At 39.2% G+C, this 25,260-nt stretch overlaps 1 protein-coding gene across 1 annotated transcript; it reads right to left on the reverse strand.

The window, feature by feature from the left end:
- Positions 1-1,007: 1,007 nt before the first annotated feature.
- LOC146450749 (cilia- and flagella-associated protein 221-like) lies at positions 1,008-25,212 on the reverse strand. Its single transcript, XM_085099983.1, has 26 exons — positions 25,096-25,212; positions 24,890-24,990; positions 24,607-24,693; positions 23,594-23,689; positions 22,881-22,981; positions 22,179-22,282; positions 20,842-20,924; positions 19,612-19,688; positions 18,988-19,132; positions 18,283-18,397; positions 18,145-18,191; positions 17,110-17,174; positions 16,224-16,311; positions 14,582-14,671; positions 14,019-14,114; positions 12,417-12,510; positions 11,579-11,709; positions 11,078-11,158; positions 10,554-10,661; positions 9,079-9,330; positions 7,881-8,021; positions 6,934-7,034; positions 5,779-5,871; positions 4,573-4,701; positions 1,986-2,066; positions 1,008-1,464 (listed from the first exon to the last, which is right to left on the reverse strand). Exons 1-26 carry the CDS (start codon positions 25,193-25,195, stop codon positions 1,338-1,340), a joined length of 2,733 nt encoding a protein of 910 aa, XP_084956109.1. The 5' UTR covers positions 25,196-25,212; the 3' UTR covers positions 1,008-1,337.
- Positions 25,213-25,260: the final 48 nt, after the last annotated feature.

The raw sequence follows: 25,260 nt of genomic DNA on the forward strand, positions 1-25,260 counted from the left end.
CAGCCAAACATAATTAACAGTAGTTCTTGTGCACTAGCAGGATTACTGTTAACAAAACTCAACCATTATCTTAACGATTTCATTGAAACAATTGCGTTTTTTGAGTGTTCATCGCGACACTAAAAATAGGTGATACTGCCCCTTCAAACCAAAGTGACGTAACTACTAAAACGCGCCGGCATCACATTTCTTTCACATATGCCACTCATCGACATTCAAATCCTAGTAGCATACAGGATGTTTGTCACACGAATCTAGTTTTAACGGCCTAAAGCCCCCAGGACTCATTCTTTCCTTTTACCATTTTTTTTCCTGTTACCGTATTGTTACGTAAGAATACTGACTTATCATTGTAATAACATTTTTTATAACTGGTGAATATTTAATGTTGTAATCATACTTATTTATATAACTTGTCTGGAAGCTTTTTATGAAGTTTCGTTTCGCTACCCGCCTCGATTAGCTTGCTAGCTATTTTCGGGTAACATAAACAATTAACGTAAAATTAAGATAAATAATTGAAGTTGTTGTTGTTGTTGTTGTTGTTGGATAGTAATGGGAAGGTTATCGGTTCCACTCCTGTTGAAGAACTCGGATTTTCTTTTGCCGAATACAGTCAACACTCGCCTTGCGGACACCTCGCCATTACGGACACCCCGATAATACGGACAGCAGCTAAATCCCCGGCAAAAAAAGAGCACAGACGTTTGACTGAAATAAATTCCCGCTATTACGGACTGTTGCTTTTAAGGACACTAAACTCGCGGTCCCGAGGGTGTCCGCAAAAAAAGGGAGTTGATTGTATTGCCTAATTAGCCTGTGAACATGCTCCCAAGTGGGGTATAGGACGAAGACAAAAATCGAGCGGCTCGTCCAGCTCGCCGATTTTTAGTTTCGCCCTATACCCCACTTGGGAGCCTGTTCACAGGCTATTGCCGAATATGCCTGTTTCACTGACTGAAAAATACCCCTACCATTTCTCCACCAGGCTTAAAACATGACATCAGTTTCTTTCGCTCAAATGCAGTTCTTTAATTTCTTTATAATACACTGCTTTGCGTAACAGGTCACGGATGGAAATTACAATATAATAAACCCACCAACCGGCACACAAACCCGGCGAACGAAATTTATAAACAAATGTACACTTCACATAATATAAACCTAATGTCACAAATATTTACAACTGAGTGAATATCCACATGATAGCGGGAATGAACAAACAAAAATAGCTCAGATGTTAAATTTGGCTTAAACGTAACTACAAGAACTTCAAGTCAAATAAGTACTCTCACTCATATACAAAACTGAAGCGTTTCAAGAATGCTGTAGACGTTTTATTTCAGTTCCAGATTAGAGGAGGTCATGGCATCGTTGATGGACTGTATTCGCTGTTTGACGCGGACTCCAAGTCTGTTCTGTCGCTGCTTCAGGAATTCGTTCAGCTCCTTCTCGCGCTTCTCCCTGCAGAGGAAAGATGGTACAACAAACCTTGATCGTTTGGGAGTCTCATATTTTGACGACTCAAAAGTCACAGTTTTAGGATTTCATCCCAGACTCGAAAGTTATAACCACTTTGTACAGCATATCAAAGAGCACCACAGCAAACTACAGCTAAATAAATAGAAAAGCCGTATTCTACTGACAGGAGCCATTTGACAGGATCTAGCATTCATCTTTAGGATTTCATCCACAAACTCAAAAGTTAAAACCACTTCGTAGGGCGTAATAAACAGCACCACTGGTAATTACGGCCGTAACGTTTTAATCATTTCTCAGTGTAGAAATTCAACTCATGTTTGAATAAGATCGCTGATTTCAGTTTGGAGTACAAAATAACATTGCTTTCAATAGCCAAACCTTTGAAACTTAATCTGGAGCAAAAGATTTGGCGATCAACGGAACGACAAAGGTTAACATTACTTTCATTCAATTGACTGAAAAAAGCAACTGAAGCATCGCCAAATCAGAAGTGACTTCAATACCTTGGAACAAAGGATGCGGTTGCTGCCGTTAGAGTAGGCGCAGACGTCTTTGAGGTTCCCCCAGGATGCAGCATCAATTCACTAAAGAGAAATAATTGCATAGCAAATATCATAATTATGATAAATTATCCATTTGTGTAGCGCATTTTCAAGTGTCAAGTTTACAAAAGAATTACAAGACAGTGAAATAGTAATAAAATAAAGGTGGAGAGAAAGCCCATGAGAAATTAAACCACAAGGCTTTTAAATAACAGGCTCCCTCTATTATATATACTAGTGATTTCAATATGAAAGTGGGTGCTGGCGAAGGGGGATAAAGTTGTGGGGATTTAATTAAACAGTGAATGGGTTTGGAAAAGGGGGTCGACTCTAAGGGTGGGGAGAGTAGGTTTCAGTTGGATGAGTTGTAAAAATCATGACTACAGCAAGCATTTGTTTTGAAAATGGGTCATGGCAGGTTTAGTGATTTGTTTAACCCACATTGGGGAAAAAATGTTGAAAACGCTTCCTTTTTGTGGGATGGGGGTGTTGGTGAAGTGGACGGATCAGCCGCCCCAAACGGCACAGATTTTGAATTATTTGCCTCCACGAGCAAAGAACTCGAGTGAAAGTGCAACGAGTCGTTTGATTTCAGAGTGAAGCAATCATCTGATTTCACAGTTGCACAGTTCGCTTCGACGAGCGATCGACATGTTTTCGATTTTTTTGCCTCAACGGACACACTTACGGACCGAAAGAGCATGACTCAACGGTCGAATTATCCTGCACAAACTCCACAGATTTTGAATGATTGGGCTCCGCGGGCGAAGAACTCGTGTGAAAGTACAACGAGTCCTTTGATTTCACAGTTGAGAGGTTCGCAGATTTTGAATTATTAGCCCCCACGGTATTTTTTCTATTTGCTGTCTTTATTTGCTTCTGTAATCATTCATCAAGGTCACGAACGGAAACAGATCAATTTGTGTTTGGCTGCTTTTATAGATCCACCGCTTAAGAATTTAGATCACTTTCCACGGGAAACTTTTACCACGATCTTACGCACAGACGGTTTCGAGGCGCAGTTGACTTTGCCATAAAACAAATGGGTAAGTATTTCTAAATATTTTTATTTGCTAGATGTCTTCATTTGATTGTGAATATTCATCAAGGTCAAGAAAAGGATCAATGATGAATCTCGTGGAAAGTGATATCTTTCCGTTCGTGACCTTGATGAATGATTACAAAAGCAAACGTCAACTGCACCTCGTAACCGAAAGCGTCTGACAGCGTGCGATTCTCAAGTGCAAAGTGAGGTGTGCATCCCGGATTATATGTCAGGCATGTGATTTGCGCATGATTGTCGTCTCAACCATCCCGGATAATGCTCTACTGCGCAAGCTTCGAGTCTTACATCCGACAAAATTTTGGATTTTTTCACCTATTGACAAGAATAGTGTGCTGTCTCGCTAACGCTCGCCAGCAATTAACAGATTAACAGTAGAATAATGACAGAATCAATGGCGGAGCAGAAATAGAACAGAGCTAGGACATTAATTTAAATTACCTATATGTTTAAAGCAGAATTAAGCTAAAAAGAAGTGAAAATCGAAAAAGTGAAAAACAAACGAACAAAGAAAAACCAAAAATATAGGTTTACGTTAGGTTTACATTAAATGGAATGCTTTAGGTTTCGAAGTGAGAGAGACAATACTCTTTGCATTTGAAATTCAGAGCTAAGAGAATTAAAGAATTTTGGGCATTGGAAATAGATAGAAAACGTTTTAATATTAGTCCTACAATGGGGTAAAAGAGCCACGAACTCCTCGTCTCACAAAAATGCACATGGTTTGTCAGTATAACAATGTTTACAACAATAAGTCAACTTATATTAAAAATAAAATAATGTGCCAAACATTATTTTACTCGACGTGAAAAAGCTTTACGAAATTAGGTCTTCAGCTGTTTCTTAAACGTATCTACAAATGGCGGATAGCAGTGAGTCCCACAACCGCGGGGCCACTGCTGTAAAAGATCTTCCGCCGAGGGTAGGGAGAAACTTGGTGTTAGGCACTGACAGCAGTAGCCTGTTGACAGGCTCCCAAGTGGGGTATAGCGAGGTTAGGAAAATCGGCTCGCGGATTTTTCTCTTCCCATATGCCCCACTTTGGAAGCCTGTTCACAGGCTATGAGAGCAGCAGTTCATCATAGGATCCAAGACTGTATGCAGATCGTTTTTTAACCTCAGTAAGATGAGACATATAGATTGGGGAGTCGCCATAAGGACGGAGCCTACTAACACAAAAATTTTTGGCGCAGTTTATAATTTTGCGGAAAAACCAGATCTTAGCAAGGGCGACTGGAATCCAAAAAGAAAATTGAGGTCGCGGTGCATTTTTTAGAGATAATTAAGCAATAAAAATTCTTAAAAGCTGTGAAATACAAAGCAATGTATTGGCTTTTTTTTTCTTTTTAACAGAGGAGTAACGTGTTAGCAACGAGGTACTCTCCAGACGACCCTAGCTGCTGAATTTTAAACTGTTGTTTTTTTAGCAATCTGACAAGGAGGAGAAGAGAATACTTCAACAACTCGCTCGCGTGCAAATCTCACCTCAGCTGTGATGTCACCTGTTGGTCTTGGTCTCCAAGGACGCTTTCTGCCGTGGGAAACTGAGCTCGAACCATCTCAGGCGTGGGGACTGGGATCTCCTTCAAACCAGGATCAGCGCCTTCTCCGTCCCTATGGCAACAGGAAAAAAAGATAATAGCTACCCAACAATTTCGCGAACCTTCTCAAAATGCCTTCAAGGTGCCCATTGACCTATCAAATGGTCGATAAAACATCACGTGCAGTGGTTTTAAAACCCGCTAAAACCTCCTCCTAATTAGTATGCAGTGTTTAATGTTTTTCTCGTATGCTAATTTCCAACGTTCACAAAAGCATCATTTTTATGAACACTCTTAACACACTCTTTTCCAGGAATGTTTTCGAAGCCGTTCAAAAACCTTGCAGCACGTGTTTTAAACATTACGTAATTATCGTCCTCCGTTGTTCTTTGCACAAATCTAAGCCGCACATTTTAGAATGTACTTACTTTGCCGAAAGCGTTACTTTCTGACAACAACAACTTTATGATTTATTTACTAAAGCAATTGACATTAAAAGTGAAAAATTAATTGACGCCTCGCAGGTAGCTTTTGAGCTGTTCGAGGCTCAAAGAAGAAGGAGAGGGGGATATCAAGATAAAAGAACGAAAAAAATCAGGTAACTTTAGAAGCAATCAAGGTTATCAGTTTGATTAAGGCGCTCTTATTGTGTGGTGTACAGGCGAACGAGACACAGGCACAAGACCAAACGGAAGAAAAAAAACCATATCGCTTCTTCAAAAAAGCAATTGAAAATGACGCCAGGGTGACATCGAAATGTTGTAATATTTTTATTTGATTCTTGTGTAACAAAAGCACCCTTATCAGCCCTTGTCACTGGGGAGCAGGGATGGCGCACTGGTGAGAGCACTCACCTCCCTTTAATGTGGCCCGGGTTAGGATCCCGGACTCTGTGTCATATGTGGGTTGAGTTTGTTGTTGGTTCTCGTCTTTGCTCCGAGAGGTTTTTCTCCGGGTACTCCAGTTTTCCCCTCTCCTCAAAAACCAACACTTCTAAATTCCAATTCGATCTGGAAAGTGTCCCCAATTTTTTATCTTTTCAATTACGCAAACACGCAATCTTTCCTCCCTGAGATTGCGTGACGACCCAAAAGCGCGTCTGCAAGGGAGACTACCTCAACTACGCCTCTTAAATACATTGATGGCTTACATTTCATCATCGCTCATGACATCTTCTTCCGGGAGGCCAGTCAACAAATCAGGGACCTCTGTTGGCAGTAGCTCCTCGCTGAATGGATCCGTCCTATGGCCAAACAAAAACAACAACAATCTTAAAGTTTAGACTTAGGTATTCTTTCCTCATTCGTCTGTCCGCGCGAGGTCTGAAATGGAGTCTTGTTGCCCGCGCGAAGACTGGAAAATATCCGGCGACGTCACCGTAAGAAGTTACCATGATCATGGCCCAAACGGGCCGGGAACGCCAAAGCACTAGGCTGAACAATTTTAACGCTTTACAATGTTCATTCATCGGTTCATACTGAGTTTTTTTTTAGGACACATTAAGGCAGAGTATTCAGAGAAAGGATTACGCTTTTCCATTACTAAGATAGTCAAAGAAAATGTAAACTTTCAAAGTGAAATCAACAGCTTCGGCTTTTAGCATTTTGGACAAGGAGTGTGTGACAGATTTTGAGGATTTCTGATTCCGGAATGTATCCCTGGCCAGTAAAAGACATTCCTAGTTCATACTGGAAGACACAAAAACGTACGGCGATGTGGCGATATGGTCAAACCGTTCGAGGTGAAACTGAAGTTTTACCTCGAAACCTCTGGGCATAAAATGCTAAGCATTCTAGCGTAACCTGTATCAGAGTGCAGGATTACGAGTAATTTACTGATTTCTTTATTCCTATTAAAGCCTTGAACAAATCAGTTTATAATGTAAGACAGTACAAGATGACAATACTCTGCGAGGTCTTGAATGCTTTGTGTCTTAACGCAGTCAGCAATAGATACAGCTGCTTCGACAAAGCTTATCCAAAAAAAGCGTGAAAGCGTACGCGACAATGCCGAAAGGTATTGCCCGTCATCTCAAGTCTTCGCTGTACGGTCGAGGCATTGTGGATTCTGAGCTTTTATTGAAATTTATTGGGTATTTCGCAGACTACCTCTCGGCATTGCCACGTACGCTTTTACGCTTTTTTTGGACAACCTTTGTCAAAACAGCTGTATTTCCGAGATTCAGGAAAAAAAGTAAACCCGACAGTGGATTAGTAAATTTCTCAGATTATGTCACTGTTGTTCAAACTCGTAACAGATTTCCTGTTGTCAAAATCAATCAGCCTTCAATGACATCACATCTTACCATCGTGGAATCCAAACGCTTGACAGTGTTGGATTTGCTGCCATGGATACAAGAGGTTGGCATGGAAACCGCTTCCACGTCATCACACCAGGAATGACATCCTGGTAAAGAGAGGAACAAATACATAAGGCACGCACGTGACGAGCAAAACACACAAATAAAAGTAACTTGAGTATGTGGATAAAGGTACTGTGCAGCACTTTCAATGGTAGTTTATTGTGGTATACAAGGCGCTCCTAACTTACGAGTCTGTGAAAGAAATCCTAAAGTGCGAAATCCTTCAAATGAAAGCTATTATGTAGTGCTTTCCTGTGATACTGTTAATTGAAAGGTAGTTCTTACTTTTGAGTCTGTGGATGAAATCCTAAAGTGTGACCATTCAAATGAAAGCTACTGAGCAGCATATCACTGTGGTGCTGTTTATTATGCTGTTGATAAGGTGGTTCTAGGTTTTGGGTCTGTGGATGAAATCCAAAAGTGAGACCATTCAAATGAAAGCTACTGAGCAGTGCTTTCCTGTGGTGCTGTTTATTATGCTGTACAAGGTGCTTCTAACTTTTGAGTCTGTGGATGGAATCCTAAATTGTGACCATTCAAATGAAAGCGACTGAGCAGTACTCTCCTGTGGGGCTGTTTATTATGTTGTACAAGGTGGTTCAAACTTTTGAGTCTGTGGATAACATCCTAAAGTGTCACCATTCAAATGAAAGCTACTGAGCAGTACTTTCCTGTTGTGCTGTTTATGATGCTAAAAGTGATTCTTACTTTGTCTATGGATGCAGACCTAATAAAAGTTATTGCGTAGTATTTCTCTCGTGGTGTAGTTGGCTTTCCAAACTTAGCCAAAAAGGAATTTGACATTCATTTCAGTTTTTAAACTAAGAAATTTGAGAGCCAAAAGCTTTAAAATACACGGAAAACAGAGAAGGAACGTCTTTTCAATTCACCTGTCTCTCCAGATATTTTCTGCCTTGTTTGCCTGACTTTCCAGCCGTCCTGTTTCGCGGCAGAGGGCACAGGTGATAATCTTCATCCACTTCTGCGTAAGGCAGTGGAGGTTTGAACACTTGTAATCCAGGCGCGGGGTTCTGAAAAATTAACAATAAACGCACGTTCAGCTTATTTGGTCCGAGAATTGTTGCTATGAGATTTCACTAGCATTTACAAAGCAGTTATTAAATTCTCTTTGCTATCTTTCTATACCATGTGTTAACTTTCGTTTATCCCTTTGCTCGACTCTGTAATTTTTAACTGCAAAACTCGAGCAACTTGCTTTGACCGACTTATCATATCAAATGTGCTGCTGGCCCATACACAGAAGTTGCAGCTTACACACGTTTTCCAGCGTGAATTTGACGTCTTTTATTCAGGTCTCAACAGGTATTAGAAATGAAGATAAATAATTAAAGTTGTTGTTGTTGGTTTTGGATAGTAATGGGAAGGTTATAGGTTCCACTCTGTTGGGAGAACTCGGATTTTCTTTTGCCGAATACAGTCAACTCTCGCCTTGCGGACGCCTCGCCATTACGGACACCCTGATAATACAGACAGTAGCTAAATCCCGGGCAAAAATAAATTACACACGTTTGACTGAAATAAATTCCCGCTATTACGGACTCTGGCTATTAAGGGCACTAACTCGCGGTCACGAGGGTGTCTGCAATAAAGGGAGTTGACTGTAATCTGTAATGGTTGACGATACAAAAAGGTCACCAAACAAACTAATAAGAATAATAGAATTGTGCGACATTTAGAACTTTACGCACTTTTGCCTGATTGATCCGACATTGAAATGTTATTCCTGTCGAACGTTTTGTATGGTTAAAGAGGTATAGTAGTTCGTATTCTTGCTGTAGTAGTATTAAATAAAAGACCGCAGGCTGACACAGAGCTGAATTACGCAGTGCGCGTGTTCCTTATGTCACTGTAAAGTCTCGCAACTAACCTCTTTGCTCGTAAGATTGGGGCATTTTCCCCATTACTGCCAATTAAAAAAGCTAAGCAAAATCTTTGCCATGAAAAACGAGCTTGTCATTTCCCTGTGCAAAATTCATTAGAATAGGCTGCCAGTTCGAAAGGGCGCATTTAGCACCAGTGACTAATTTCAGCGCTTTTCAGCTCTGTCACGCCAATAACAAAACTCACAAAAATGTGCATAGGATGATAGGACGTGGGCCTAAACAGCGCCGCAGGCACCACAAGGGGCACTGCCTCGGGTTCCTGTGCAACAAGGCCCTCTTGTGGAGTAGTGATTATAGGGCTCCTCATTTGTGGACTCGCTGCTCCGTCGCCATCACCCTCTTCCTTAGTTTCCTCGCCGGCTTCTGTGGTCGGCACGGGACTGGGACTTTTTACTGACGTCAGAGGAAGGCTGCTGACCAAGTTTATTATTTCATCCTAAAATGGACAAATAAGTAACCAAAAAAAGAATCCCTTATTGAGCCATACATAGCAAAAACGTTGGAGAGATTAAGAATCGCGTTAACAAACGACAAACGTTAGATTGGCGTTTATTGTTTTCTTGAAAAATAGGGCAAACATGAGATAATTCTGGCCTTTGATGCTAACGCCAAACTACTCAATTTTACCGAGAAACTGAAAACAGCGAGCGGCAAATGTAGGGTAAACATGGTCACGTGGTCATCAGTGCCGTTTGCCCTTTGCCGTGCACGTAATTCTAAATCTCTCTATTATCCCACTGCGTAACAAGGGATATTTTTGGCTTTTCACGAGATGGAATGTTTTTGTCGACGTAATATTTCTCAAACTCATTAATAACTCACGAAGAGAAAATAGAGGAAATCACTACCGTGAAGGAGGTTTGGAAATGTGAACTTTTGCTTCGAATTTCTCCAAGAATTATCAATTATCGAGACACAGTGTTTCATCACATATCAAACACCGAGAAGAGAGTTGAAAATACGACGCGAAGCGGGGTATTTGACAAACTTCGAGGTTTTTGATATTGTGATGAAACACTGTGACGAGTGTTTGACATCGCTTCTCAAACAAACTGATTTTGAAGGGGAAATTAAGGATGCAAAAACGAGGAGTTTTTCATCAGATATCCAAACACATCACGGTGCACGATTTCCTTTGTCTTTTGGATTATTAATGAGTTTGAGAATAATTGATCAAAAAAGCGTTATATTGAATATCAATCAATGATCGTAATCCGACCAATTTACAAACTTATAGCAAATAACTATACATATGATAATAAATAGAAACTGCTAACGATAAAAGTAATTGAATTAATAGTGATCTTATACATACATGTATATGCATCAGATCCTAAAACCTATTTAATAAGAACAAAAAGCGTAAAATAGCTAAAAAATATGATAAGCGTCTACAGCTTGGCTTGGACCGCTTGTAAGGGTTAGATGGCTTCTGAAATACAGTAACACTAAATTCCCTTGACACTGCCTCTTTAAAACCTATACAACACTCCACTAAGATTTTATCCTTAAACTTGTAAGAAAACTAAGATAGTTTCTTACCCAACGACTCAAGAGAAGTCGACTTTCTTATTTCCTTACGGATCTGATTCTATATTTGAATGCTACTATTTCTAACACTATAATATACTTTTTTGATTTCACGTTTTAGTACTGTACCTCAGCGCCGACTCTTAAGGAACGAACCAGCTTTGGCGGAACATAACCCGAGGAGGCATCGGCCACCGAGTGAGGATTGTACCCGAAGACCTCATACTGCTTGGGTACCTGAGATAGAGTTCAGTCTGGAGTTAGGCAATAGAACTGAATAATGCAATGCGCATGCTCCTTGTATCACTGTTAAACTCGGCGCCGGGTCTTTGCGCTTGAGTTTGGAGCATTTTTTCGTTCTGTTGCCGCCAGATCAAACTGCATTTAGAAAAAAAACAACCTCTGCCGTCTAAAACGGAAAAGAAAAATCTGGACAATGTAATGCCGAGATTAAATACTAGCTCAGCTTTTATAATTGGAAAAACCTCTGGAAATACGGTCGAAATGACTGAGTTTGGCACTTCTCTCATAACCCTCAAAAACGTTTCCTACTTCAAAAAGTCTTCTTTTCTGAGCAAAACGACACGACAATTTCTTGTATTTTAAAACAACCCTAAATCCTCAAAAACTATTCCTGTTCTATGAAGAGTTACCTTTAAATTATAGTAAGGAACGTGAGTTTTGACTTTAACAAAGGTTGGTTGAACATTCAGAGTGCCAAGTGCATCAACATCCTGTCGAAAAAAAAAAGAAAAGAAAACATTCAGCAACTGCAATGATACACGATTGCGGTGTCTAAACAGCGAGTATGATAGCAAACCGCCTTTGTAAACTACCTGCAATTTCACGGCTATTTACTGGTGCTTTTAAATGTTATGCAACGGCGTGAACGGAACATATTCAGCGTGAGGAAAAATTAGTTGCCTGGAGGAGAACATTGGAAAATTTTATGCTCTCATCGCTTACACACTGCTCTGTATTGCTGCAAAAAATATACACTGTAAATAAAACGGCGACAAAACGCACAGAAAATATACTGAGGTGAAATTGAGTTAAATCCCCGCTAGAATCACATTCAGAATCGCTGAGTGGAGAAACGAGCCTGATGTTATCTCAAACCAGACAAGAAGAAGGTAAAATGCAGGTGAACATACCATGTCGTCTTTCGTATCAGGAGACTTGTACGAAGGAAAAGAAAATGGAAAAATGGAAGCAGGTTCGATCTGCAATGGAACTCCAACTGCATCGAAAAGCTTCTCCTCCTCACTCTCGGCGAGTTGACTCCCTGAGAGAAATGGAAATAAATAATATAAGCGACATTTTCACACGTAAAAACTGGGGATCTAAGTACTACTCGTTATTCTACTCGTTTCTATGTGAGGTGACCGAGGACAAATCTCGGCATCGTGGACACATGGTCCTGGCATGTGCACCCACAATCTTGGGCCCAGTTGTTCAAAGCCCGATTAAGCTAATCCTGGGTTAACGTGAACTTTGATTCGAGTTTATTTACTAACCCATACGAATTCTTCCAAAAGATTTTTGTCCCTCAGTTTTGCCTTAAACTTTTCTTTACCATTAGCTTAAAATTAGCCTTAAAAACATTCTCAACGAGCTCTGTTAACTTTTAATCGTGGATTAGCGTAGATCGGCTTTCGAGCAATCGGGCCCTGGCCAATATTTTCTGGGACAGGTGCGAAAAAAGCGTTTGCAGTGTATGTTTGAGTTCTGGAAATCTATAACCGGTGTGCCGTCATTGCGAAGTTTTCAAAGTTCTTCCCTCCTCCCAAACAATGATGATAGCCACTAAAAGCATTCGGACTGTAGATAAACACAGCAACAGGACAACATTGCACGGGGGCGGGGAAGTATTCCTCTTTTCGCAACTCCGATGATCATTCACTTATTCAATTTCAAACTATGCGGTGAACAACACCTAATATAATAAAATTAAGAGCAACAGCGAAGTTCAGCAACAAAAGAAACTCTTACTTGTGTGTTCCCGAGTGAATTTTCCTTTTCTCCAATCTGTCACAAACTCTCCCAAGGAATTCAAATGTTTGTTGGCTCTTAACCTCACTATAACCTGACAAAACACAACAAAAGCGCACATTAACAACAGCTTTAACAACGCAAAAATCTCTACTTAGGAAAAAATCTTTCAGAGAAATCAAACAGCAAAGTACGGATTAATTTAAACTCCTGTTAACGCGTGTGAAAATTTGACAGGATTCAAACTCTTTGAGATCGAAACACAAGAACACATAAATCTTCCTCGACAAAAGACAGAAAGTTTGAATCCTCGACAACTATGCGACGGTATACTTTGACGTCATAATCGAAAACATTTTATAGCGCGCGCTGCCGCGCGCGTTGCAAAACAGGTTTTTACACGCTTTAAAACAATCCTAAATCCTCAGGTTTTACACGCCTTTATGACGTCATAACTTCAAATGGGAAGTTTATATCTCGCACGAATACTAATACCGTATCTTAGAGGAACCATTATGCTGCTCCTCCAACGAGTCAACGAAACACATTATTATGGTGAAGCATCATTCATTTCTTCACACTAAGGCAAGGGACCGTTTCCTGGACCAGTTTCGTTCAACGAGGACGCAAAAGCACTTAGAGGTTGGTGTTGGATGTCTCATCCTTACAAATAGTTCCTTGCTTAGTTAAGCATTTATTATCTGAACTTGATTATACTTAGTAACCACTACCACCATCAAACATGAACTTATTGCGGCTTATGGAGCGGAGCTGTGGATACTGCCCACATTCAGAAAATCGTGTTCTACTTGGACCAAGTACCGTAAACTGGCACGGTTGATTTGGCCCAAAATAACAATTTCCAACCATTTTCGTTTGAAATGTCAATTTTCCATTCATTTCCTCATGAAGTTTTAATGATCATTGCAACAATAACAAAAAAAAGGAACAATACGTTCAGACGATGTTAAAGTGAGTAGAAACGGTGGATCGATCTGTTTGTGGTTTTTCGCGGCTGGTTGAAAAGCAACCTTTGCTGAATTGTATTACCGTGGTTAAATAACAGTACAGTACAACTAATGGCTCCCTTTTTCATTCCCTGTCTCATTTGCAATCGCTCGCGTTTAAGGACGGTGCCTACTAATACAGAAGTATTTTTCCGCGGTTTATCACTATGCGGAAAAAGCAGATCTTAGCAAGAGCTACTGGAATCCCGAGAGAAAATTGGGGATAGCCACGCATTTTTCAGAGATAATTTTAAAAGCACAAATAATCTAAAAAAAGCAGCAAAATACAAAGCAATGTATGGCTTTTTTTCCACATTAAAGCTTTATTATCTCTGAAAATGCCTGGTTACCCCCCAATTGTCTTTTAGGATACCAAGAGCACTTACTAAGTTCTGCTTTCTCCACATAGTTTTAAACCGCGCAAAAAATATCCCTGTATTAGTAAGCACCACCCATAGGAAACCCGACTATCTCGAGATGCGCAGAACGTATGCGCGGTAACAAAAGTAGGCACCGTCCTTAACAAAGTCACGGTAGCTAAAGGGCAAGTTATTGAACTAATTACAAAGCGCCAATGTTTCATGCTGACATTCACCTTTCTTCCAGCCTGTACAAACTTTTGTATCACCATGTGCCTCTTGCTCCACTCATCATTTACAAGAAGATCAAATCTGGGATCGTGTTGGGGAACCTACACAGCAAGCAAATAACAAGAAATTTTACTAATCATGAGACAGCCAACTGAGTTGAAGGTAAATGAACTGGTTACAACGCTGCTCCAATAACTCAAGAATGTTGGAAACCGTGAAGAGAAACAGAAACTTTTAAGGTTCCTTCTTTTTACTGATGTGTTTAAGTATAATTGTAGTTATGTCTTATTTGAAATACCAGAAGCATATCATATATATACTTCTGGTAATACACAGCCTGTTAATTTGGTGTAGTAGAATTATGGAAAAATTAGTTTTGAGGTTTGTACAAATATTGTGATTTGAAATAATTCCCCGCCAACACACAGTACCTCTTCTTGAGGGAAACAAACAAACAAGAAGTGCTGTCAAGCATGACTAACTTTTCAAGCTAGCTTTGAGCTTTTAGCCTGGCTTCACTAAGTTAATCTGTTTTCCCCCTTTAAGTGGTACATACATACATACATACCTCATCAGCTTGTCTGTGTATTCTTCTCAGCTCACAGCCAACGCAGGATCGGTCAAACTCCACTTCTGTCTGTGGGTCACCGCGATTAAGCTGACAAATATGACAATACGAATAAGTCAAGTCACTTAAACACCGACACATCATGGAAAATTCTAACCTATGAATACAAACTAACCTTATTATTTCCAGCTCGGAAGTGGTGCTCAGGGCACACTTGATTCGAGTTTAATTACTACTCAATGAAGATTTTTTAAAAATATTTTTGTTCCTCAGTTTTCACTCAAACGCTTCTTTACCGTTAGCTAAAACTTACTTTAGCAGCCACGTGCGAGGGAAGGCAGCTGTATTCTAAGTAAGCCTTAAACTGTCTTTATTCTTACCACCATATTATAAAAAGTAAAAGCACAGGAAAGCCTCAAAAGTAACAGGATGGGCGCAGAAGAAAGAGAATTCGCCTCCAGCCAGAGTGACTAGAGCCCTAGGTCGTCAAGAATTGAACCCAATTTAGCACTTTAACATGAGTTCATTTTCAGATCCATCATTTGCGTCCATAGTGCTAGCAGCACAACATTCATTTGTACCCTTCTAATAATAATAATAATAATAATAATAATAATAATAATAATAATAATAATAATAATAATACTAATACTAATAATAATAATAATAATAATAATAATAATAACACTAATAATAATAATAATAATAATAATAATAATGATGACCTTTATTTACCCTCGGCAGTGTTTATAGCACAAGTGCTAGCTAGTGGGGCCGAGCATTAAACCTCGTAAAGAAATAATATAAATTGAAAATAACATGGTTAAAAATTCCAACTGGCAGGAGGCAGACCAGCTGGCTATTTACAAGCGCGTCCGAGGAGTTGAACTTGGGGCTACCGAGAAACAACTCCAGCTAGCGGTCAGAGCGGGACTTGAACCCGGAACCACCGGATTTCAAGTCCGGCGCCCTAACCACTCGACCACCATAATCACCCCCGACTTGCTCCCGTCTGACCTCATAGCTCAGTAGGTAGAGCAACGGTGATCAAATACGGAGTTCGTGTGTTCCATTCCCACCGAGGTCAAAGATTTTTTCTTTGTCTCGTGTGGTCTCCCATTTTCTTACTAGGGCTAACGAGAGAGTAAATTCTCTGATCCATTAAGACAACATGTAAGTCAAGTTTGTCGTGGGTTATCCTCCTTGCCCGCGTCCGAGGTTTTTTCTCCAGGACATAATGTTTTCCACCCACCACGAAAACGACATTTCCAATTCAACCTCCAAAACTGATATAAAACTGAGTCCGGCAAGACATCAAATTCTGCGTACGCCTGAGTTTGTACGTTTTTCAGCATAAATAGGTTATGACGTGCTGTACAACTCTGGAGTTCAATTCTGAAAGGGCTCGATTTTTTTGCCTATTTTTCGCTATTTATGCTTACTTGATATTTATTGCCCTAGTACGTAACCTTTATGTATAAAAAAAACTGCGTTCATGGACCAGTTATAGAGTTGGCTGGGAATTAGTAAGTAAAATCCGGAGTTGTGCAATTTTATGACATTCCTGATTTCATCGTCAGTGCGCTTCACGGTATTTCAGAAGTCATTTGATTTTGAAGGTTGTTTACAAGCCGGTAATCACCTTGTATTCTTGTTCAGCAACTGTTCTTAATTCACAAATCTGTTTTCTTGAAGTCTCTGAGATTGGATCCTCGCCTAATCTAACGCACCTACAGAGAAAACAACATAGTTTTCAGCAGAGTGCTGTCAATGAATGTTACTTTACTTAGACCCTCTGGAAATTACTGATAAACAATAACAACTGCAGTCTTACTGGCCTAGACTACACTATATGGACAGTCATTTTCAAGACAAGAAACACCCTTGCATTTTTTCCATATTTGAATTTCAGCTATTAATATTTCTAAGCAGCAGGCAAATTAAAGTTCATTTGTATGTTAGCCTTCTTGTTTGGCTGTGATCTTCAGTTTCAAAAAGGACTCTTTCAAATCTTACATGTACGAGAGCTCCCTAAATATGCTTGAAGTGATTCAAATGATAGACTACAAACACAAGGATCAACAATTTCCCTTCTTCTTGTGCTATATTCACTTCACAGAAATTCTCGTTGTATGAACAGGGTTCCTTTTGCTTGAATTTTCTTTTGTCCTCAGTAAAAAACAAATTTTGATACTACCTCTAGTTTCTCAACTTTCAGTCAACTATACAGCCATTACTTGAGTCATCATGAAATGTTCCTGCATACTGAGATACTTAGATTAACAACGCCTCCCTTTGTAGCTTGTGTTTGTTGTTGTTGTTGTTGTTGTTGTTGTTGTTGTTGTTGTTGTTGTTGTTGCTAGTAGCTCAAAGCCAGAGGATCAACAGTTAAGTTTCAGTCTACGAAGATAAGCTGGGGCTGCCAGCTGTTTGACTGCTTGCAGGGCAGCTGCTTTAAAGCTAGCAAGTGATACAGAGTAAACTACATAAAGAACCAAGAATTGGCTGCTGCATAGGAGACTAATTACCATCTCAGCTGGTTCTGTCTTTCTTCTTGGATGTTCTGATGGACTTCATATTCAAACTTAGTTTCCTTTGCAAATGAAGAAAGAATTCTAATTAATAACGTCGGAATATTATATCACTAGTTTTTACTTGCCTGTGTAAATGAGGAATGAAACAAAAAAGCATTAATACATCTAGCCTGCGAGCAAGCTCTCTTGTGGGTGGGGGGCCCCACCCCCAAGAGAGCTTGCCCGCATCCAAAAATGGGAAGAAAGTTTTAGGACTCAAACTACATGTACATGTAGGGTGTCTGCTTAATATTGAGTTGGAGGGTTAGTTTCTAAAGAAACTGTGGTGTTGTGTCCATGGGGGAATAGAGACAAAAATGTTATGTTATGTTATGTTACGTTACGTTACGTTACGTTACGTTACGTTATGTTATTCTTATTTTATTTTTATTTTATTTTATTTTATTTTTATTAATAGAGTTGATAAGGTAAGGCCTGGTTCAGAAGCTGTACTTCACATTAGCTGAATCAAAGTCAGTGAATTAAGTTCACGTGAAGTACAGCGTCTAGATCAATTCAAATGGTCAATCTAATTCAGATTGACTCAGCCATTTTGACAGCTTTGATTCAAACACCATACTCCACATGAGCCAATTGACCCAAATCCACAATTTTTTTTTCAGTCATGATATGCTTCAGTGAATTATTTTGGCTGAATTAAATTCAGCCAGGATTCATTAATTGATTGGTTCAGTCTAAATTCAATTCAATTTGGCTCACGTAAAGTAAGGGTCTAAACCAGGGATAATTTGGCCAATGGCCAACATAAAGAGATTCAAGTGCTGGAGTTTCAAGCATTTGCCCCACACATCAGAGCAAATCAGATTCACTCAAATGAAGGGCTGACGCTGGTTGCCATTGGCCAATGACCTTATCGACTCTATTGATAAAAGAGAACATTCATTGATGTGAAGTCGGCTTAATACAGGTTTCACTGAGTGTATCATGAACGGTCGTGGTGCTCCTAACGCAGTTGCCTGCTGTACTTACCTTCATCTGCTTTGTGCTGCCTGTCACATCTTTTCTTGTCTGGACAGCTAAAAAAAAGAACTCACACGTTACAACAGATTACCTCTTTTTATCTCAGAAACTCAGGCAGTAAACTGGTTCTTGGATATTTCTTCTCACCTTCTCTGATCTGCTTTGCTTTTAATTTGCCAGGCTGTTGCAACAGAATACTTGACACTGTGGATGGATTATCAAGACCAACTGATGGGAATCTCAATCCATTTTTGACCACTTCCTATGGACAAAAAATAAAACCAATAGCATAGCATGAAGGCTTAAATTTTAAAAATTTTGCCACTGCACTGAACAACAATGTTTCTTGTAAATACAACCTAGTTCCCAGCATCTCTCTTCTTCCCGCCCCCCCTGGGGCTCCAGGGGGGCGGGAAGAAGTGAGACGCTGGGAACTAGGTTGTTATAAATACTGGTTACTACTTAAAGATCCAGTCATTTCAGCCATTCCTGTATAAAATCCCAGGTAAAAGAAGGATTGTCATACTGTGAAACAATGTGAAATTTTGATTCAGCACCCAGTGCGCAGTTGTTGAAAGCACCGTTAAGCTGATAAGGGGTTAGTGTGGGCTACGATTCTGGTAAAATACTAACCAAAAGATTTTTTTTCAAAAGCTTTTCCTTCTTCAGTTTTGTATTGGGCATCTTTTTAATTTCTGGAACTCATCGTTGTCACTTTTTGTGCAAGTTCCCCTGGTTAAAAACTGGGCAAATTTAAAACACATATATTATGTTTTTAATCAAATTTATTGCTTCCCTCTTGCACAAAGCCTGTGTACAATTTCACCATAACACACTCAAGAAATTTTGTACCTCTGATTTTCTCTCTCCTGGAGTCCATGGCCTTGAACTCAGTTTCTTGAGTCTTGTTCTACCAAGAGGATCAATAAGCAGTGGATCAAGGACTCCGCTGGGTGGAAGGGGCGGCAACTCCTCTGTCCATTCCTTTGCTTTTAATCTGTAGATTTAAATAAAAACACTGACTCAGTTCTAGCCAAAATGCCTTCAGTTTGTTAGTAACTCATTTGGAGGTAAACTATTGCTGATCTTTTCATAACTAAGATAAGTACCTCAGAGCGTTTGAAAAAATACGCTGTATGAATCAATAATAATATTTTTTTATTTATTATTGATCAACGTCATTGCTACTTTACAGGTACACAAGAAATGGAAAGTGTGTGAAACTAAGCAAGACAGATTAAGACTTCCCAATCAATAATGTTTCATGCTTAAACTCCACCAAAAAACTTGAAAAAAGATTTTCATGGAATCTTTGAAAATTTAAAGAGCAATACCTGACTTCCTTTTAAGTCTCTAAAATTTGAAGGTTTTTTTTATTTTACCCGAAAGGTCCTGTCACCTTTTCAAACACCACAACTTACTTACAGCAAATTATCACTGACAATTTTTCAAATCTATTGTAGCTATGTTACTAACCTTTTTGCAAGCCCTGGCTCTGACGTTCCAGTGAAAGAGCAGACAAGGGGTGACATATTAAACTGGGACACCATAAGCTAAAACAAAAGGAATACCAATTCATAAGTATCAGCCATACAGAGCAACAAGCCTGCATAGCAAGTGCATGAAAAAAATTAGGGGCACAAGAAAAAGCGGGGTGCATGAGGGAGGGAGACACCTGCTACACAAGCTACAAAGCAACAAGTGAGCAATAAAGTAGTTAAATCAAAAATCATTCTGTAGGGCTGCTATTTATTTACACTAAGGAGACCAAATAGATACTGCTGCAGGGTTCCAAAGTCATACCAAAAAATTATACATAAAATAGGCTGAATTTAAGGACAGTGCCTACTTTTGTTACTGCATATACATTCTGCACATCTCAAGATACTCGGGGTTTCCCATAAGTGGTGCCTACTAATACAGGGAGAGTTTTGTGCAATTAAAAACTATGCAGAGAAAGCAGAACTTAGTAAGTGTTCTTGGTATCCAAAGAGAAAATTATTTTGTGGGTAACCATGCATTTTTCAGAGATAATAAAGCTTCAATTTGGAAAAAAATGCTATACATTGCTTTGAATTTTGTTTTGAAAGTTATTTAGTTCGCAACAGCAGAATACAGTTTATGAAGTACAATCCATATGAAAATTAGCCATGTGGAATTTTTCGTGTTGTGCCAATGACGTCACTTCCCGTAATTTGAGCCTTAACTTCCGGAACAAGGCCAAGTAATGGCAGCCGTGAAATCTCGAATAAAAAGCTAAAAAAAATTACTTTAAATTGCCGTAAAGGATTGAAATTTGGTAACATGAGTAAGAAGGTCATATTCTACACGAAAATGCAAAAAGATGGAAAATGAAATTTTCGTCCCAGGGGCACTTTAATTGTCTCTGAAAAATGCGTGGTTACCCCCAATTTCTTTTTGGATTTTGATAGACCTTGCTGAGATTACCCCATATGGTCATAAACCACGCAAAGATACTTCTTTATTAGTAGGCACCGTCCTTCAAGAATCCTAAAGCTGGGAAGGTGGAGAGACAACATGAAACAAAGCTTCCTGTCTAAGAGGGTTAAGGACTAGACCTCAAACCACCGATCTTCAGATGTGATGTCCAACAATTGCCAACTACTATACACCATTTACACCTTACTGAGTTTAACAGACAATGGCTAAATATCAATGCAATTGTTTGCTATAAATTAAATTTACCTGAAGTTTCATATGAGCAGTTGAGAAGTCCATTGGCGCAAACGTCACTTTAATTTCTACTTCAGTATTACCTTCCACAATTCCTGGAATTTCAAACAACAGATGGTTATACTGTATGATGGCTAAGGATTGCTAGCATAGGATGCTCATAGAGCTTTAGCCTTGTCAAAGAACTAGGTGTACCAGTACATGTATAAATATAATAAGTCCCTTTATTTAAATGTCAATGTATTTAGCGCAGAGCACTTACTGGGGACACTCTCCAGATTGATGGATTGGACTTTGGAAATGTTGGTTTTCGAGGAGAGGAAAAATTAGAGTACCATGGGAAAGAACTCTCAGAGCAAGAACAAGAACCAACAACAACCCCCATGTAATCCCAAGTTTTGGAATTGAACCTGAGCGACATTGGTGGGAGGTGAGCGCTCTCATCACTGTGTCATCCCTGCTCCCCATCCATAATCAACCATTCACAATCATGCACTTATAAATGAGTTAAGAGACAGAGGGCAGAAACACCCAAAGAACAAGGGGTACATACATGTAATTCTATAGAACTCAAACAAATATATGTTTGTATTTTTATGGCTGTCAATTACAATCACATAGAAGAAAGATCCTCGCAGTTAGTAAACAGCTTTACATTCAATTACAATCACATCGACAACCTATGGATTACACAAACAGAAGCCAGCAAAGTGAACTGGAATCAAGCAGTCACAGGAACCCATCTTAACCCAAGATGTCTGAAGTCAGGCCAGGTATATAAAATTAATGCTAAAATGGTGTCCAGAAACAAGACCAAGTTGATAGACCCCCAAAACAGTCCCATTCAGCCAAAAACTGGAGTCCACCCACCCCCAACACAACCCAAAAAAGTCAATTCTTCCCTGTTAATCCCTATTAAAGTCCCTAAAAAGTCGGTGACGAAACTTTTCCTCCCACAAAAAGTCTACCAGAAATTTCTAACCCCCAAAAAAGATTTGGGGGGACTCCCAAATAAAAGTGACGGGATGATCGTTGTACCTTTTAGAGGTTAAACTTCGTAGCTTGGTACTTCTTAGGGTGCTTAAATCGAAAATGACTTCCATCAGAGATATGGTGGTACCTTTTAGGGTATTGAGCCAAAAAACATGTGAGAAAGTAAATGTCAGCCAACTGGTTTGGTATCACAAAGGGGTAAAAAATTGTTCAGACCACGCCCACAAAACAAAATTCTGGTACCTTTTACGGGTTCTTTTCAATTTTTCATCCCTGTCACTTTTATATGAGAGTCTTGAAGTCCCAAGGTCTTGTGTCACTGAAAAGCAGTCAAATTCTCTTATGTGCAAATGTACCTGACATAGGTTCCACCGTAAAAGCAGAATGCAACTGGATATAACTCAAGGTAAACTCAAAGTCCACAGGTATGCTGCACTTGAGGGGAATCACATGAGTTATCCTGATAAAGATTGACAGGAAAGAAAATTAGAACACCATCCATTAATTTAAAGACAAGCAGAGACTGATGTTTTGGTGTCATCATCCTGCGAATTTTTATCATAAGTTTTTGTTTGTCTTTGCATAAGTAAATATTGTTATTGCTTGTAACTTTGTAACTTTGTACCTGTATGTTACCCTTTACAACTTAAAACCTTTTCACATTAAAAGGTGTTCAATGTCATGAAGATTTAAACCCTGCTCCTGATTAGGACAAAAAATTCCAAAAACACCTACACTGTGTAGGACAACATCCTTGATTTTTATGACCCCTATTAATACTGGAAAACAATATTTTAGAATGACAATCGTGCAACCATACCATATTTAGGACAGACTCCAAATTAGTTAATATATACATGAACCCTGTTCAGGACAGAGAGGCCAAAAACCACACCCTGTCCGGCAGCACGTCCCCATCAAGGCCAAATAAATGACTACTGTACCTCCCAAATCAGAAATACACCTTAAAACCTGGGGTATCTAGAAGTCAACTGTGGTAACAATTAATTACTAGATCATGCTGCCTCCTGTTGCTGTTGTTGTTGTTATTGACTTACCTTTCACCCAGTGGTACTGGAGGAAAGTGAACTTCTCTGGGAAATGCATCCGTGTCCATCACAGGATAAGCATGTAAAGGAATAATCAAGTTTTCCTCTGCCTAACAACAGACCAAGCACAAGCAATATTGTCAATAACATTTTGTTACTTGGAAAAGCATTGAAAATCACCTTCACATATAATTTCTGCACCTATACCTAACTTGACTTATGGCTGCATTTTTATTAACTAGCAATTAAGAAGCAGAGAAGTTTAGCTCAATGTAATATCAGTGACCCCATTCTGTATGTACAATTGAGTACACACAATTGAAAATGTGTTGTCAGGTAAAATAAACCATGAACAATAACACCCAACAATCAATGCATTTGAAGATCTTGATCCCAGGTTCTCTCTCCTTTGCCAAGATGGTGATGATGTCATCCACCCCTACAAAATTTGCTGGGGATGCCCAGATACGCATCCCAAGACCCATTCATTCGTTGATTGATCTTCCCATACAATCTCAACTCCAATCTATACTTGGAGTGCATTCTTTCTATGTCGAACGCAACAGTGGAGAATATCATTGTTTCTGTTTCATTCTGTTGGCTTTTGTCCTAATGTTGCTAATCATTTGCTGGGACATTGGAATTGGTGCATTAAAGTGAAGGTTAAAGGAATTATTATTTTGTCAATTAATGCAAGCTAGTATTGTTGTTTCCAGTCTTACCTTAGTGTGAACTCTTATGCAGTCATAATAATATCTCCACTCATCTGGTGTAAACTCAATGGCTACTTCAATAAACATTCCAGGCACAAGCTTCTCCTATGAAAACCCAAGGAAGGGAAATAATTCATTGTGAACCACAATGGGAAGTGGGAAGTGAGAGGAAGGCAGGAACTGGGCAACAATCTCAAAATGCACTACCACCCAGCCATAGATGATTTGCTAATCTGTGCACACTATTTCACTTCTTAGTGTACAAATGTTTCAAACCCAAGAGACATGACATAAGTAGGAAAATCATGATCATCACGGTGAGTTTAGTCAGTCAGAAGTCCTAATGACTGTGACGATGATTTAGCTCAAGTTGTCAAAACATCAGTCACTGTCACCTCAAGCAGTCCTTCTCAGGACTACAATATCACCCAGATGATCATAATAATTATTGTAATTGTTTACCTAATGATTTAACTTTCATTTTTATGCTTTCCTTTGCTGGGATATTATAAAATGATAAAAGCATTTTGAATAGAAAACAAACCCTTCAAAGTACATGTAGTTCAACTGTCCATGGAACACTATTTTCTACAAAATTACATCAGTGGGCCATTCAGTGGTCCAATAAATAGACTCAGGGCTAATTTGGCTATTATGGTCAGAGATTCGTGATTGAAGATAGCTGCCTTAACTAGGAGTTTGAAAATGACCAAAAGCAACATAAATGGAAGATCAGATGGCAAGATTTCTGCACGACCCCATACATTAATTATGTATCAATTTTGCGACTCAAACTCTATTCATGCTCGTTCTTTGTGTAAGAGGGTTAGTATGACAGCGATGCATGTATAATAAATGTACAGTGTATGGGGCTGTGTGGAAATCTTTCTAATCACACTATCTTAAAGTTTATCACTGGCTCTTTTCCTTGTGGAGTTAGTTTCTCCAAACCTTAATGACAGCTCTGACAATGACTGATTTCTAAGCAATCTGGTTGTATTCAAGCTATATGTTTTTAGCACCTTCTTTGTGTATTTGATGTAAAAGTACTTTGTTGATGGTGGAAGGATGTGCATTCTTTGGCTTTCATCGGAAACATTTGCTAATCGCTGAAAAATAAGAGAAATTAGACGATAAATAAGACGAAACAATATTTATGTGTAGTTAAAATCAGAGAATATTTTAAATATTTGGTAATTACTGTATGTGACTGTGTTTCATGATCAATATGTTATGAAACAAACAACTTATAAATCTTATGGCTGTACGAATTAAGTCAAGGTAAATCCAAAACAGTGTACTTACAAGAATTCGGGTAAATTTTTCACCAACTTGAAATCCAGTAAAGTGTACTACCGAGGGTCTGGCTTGCAAAATTGAGTTTTGTCCAACTTTGGCATAGATTTCTACAAAAACAAAGTTGAGTGTCAAAAATATCATTTAGAAAATCACTAGAAGCAGTTGCTTTACGAGGATTACAAACGCTCATTTTTATTTTAAGATATGCTTACTTGTTTCTAAGAGGTGGTTAGGCACAGGTTTGTTGATCACAGGCGCCACAAAACTATCAAAACTTTCGGAAACCATTGCTCTCGTTCGAGCCACCGCCATTTTGAAAATCCCTTGCTCTTCCCGAGTAGTCATGGAAACAAGGCACCAAAGAGAAAATCAAACCC

The sequence above is a fragment of the Pavona decussata genome, unplaced genomic scaffold (genome assembly GCF_977016875.1).
Source record: "Pavona decussata unplaced genomic scaffold, jaPavDecu1.1 SCAFFOLD_426, whole genome shotgun sequence".
Lineage (NCBI taxonomy): Eukaryota > Metazoa > Cnidaria > Anthozoa > Scleractinia > Agariciidae > Pavona > Pavona decussata.

Bases quoted from the DNA above. Each gene is read 5' to 3' on its own strand.
- LOC146450749 (XM_085099983.1), bottom strand. From the start codon at position 25,195: ATGGCGGTGGCTCGAACGAGAGCAATGGTTTCCGAAAGTTTTGATAGT. The intron at 10,662-11,077 runs GTAACTCTTCAT...ACTCTATCTCAG, and splicing joins TTCCTTACTATAATTTAAAG to GTACCCAAGCAGTATGAGGT. The intron at 2,067-4,572 runs GTGAGATTTGCA...ATTTCTCTTTAG, and splicing joins CAGGTGACATCACAGCTGAG to TGAATTGATGCTGCATCCTG.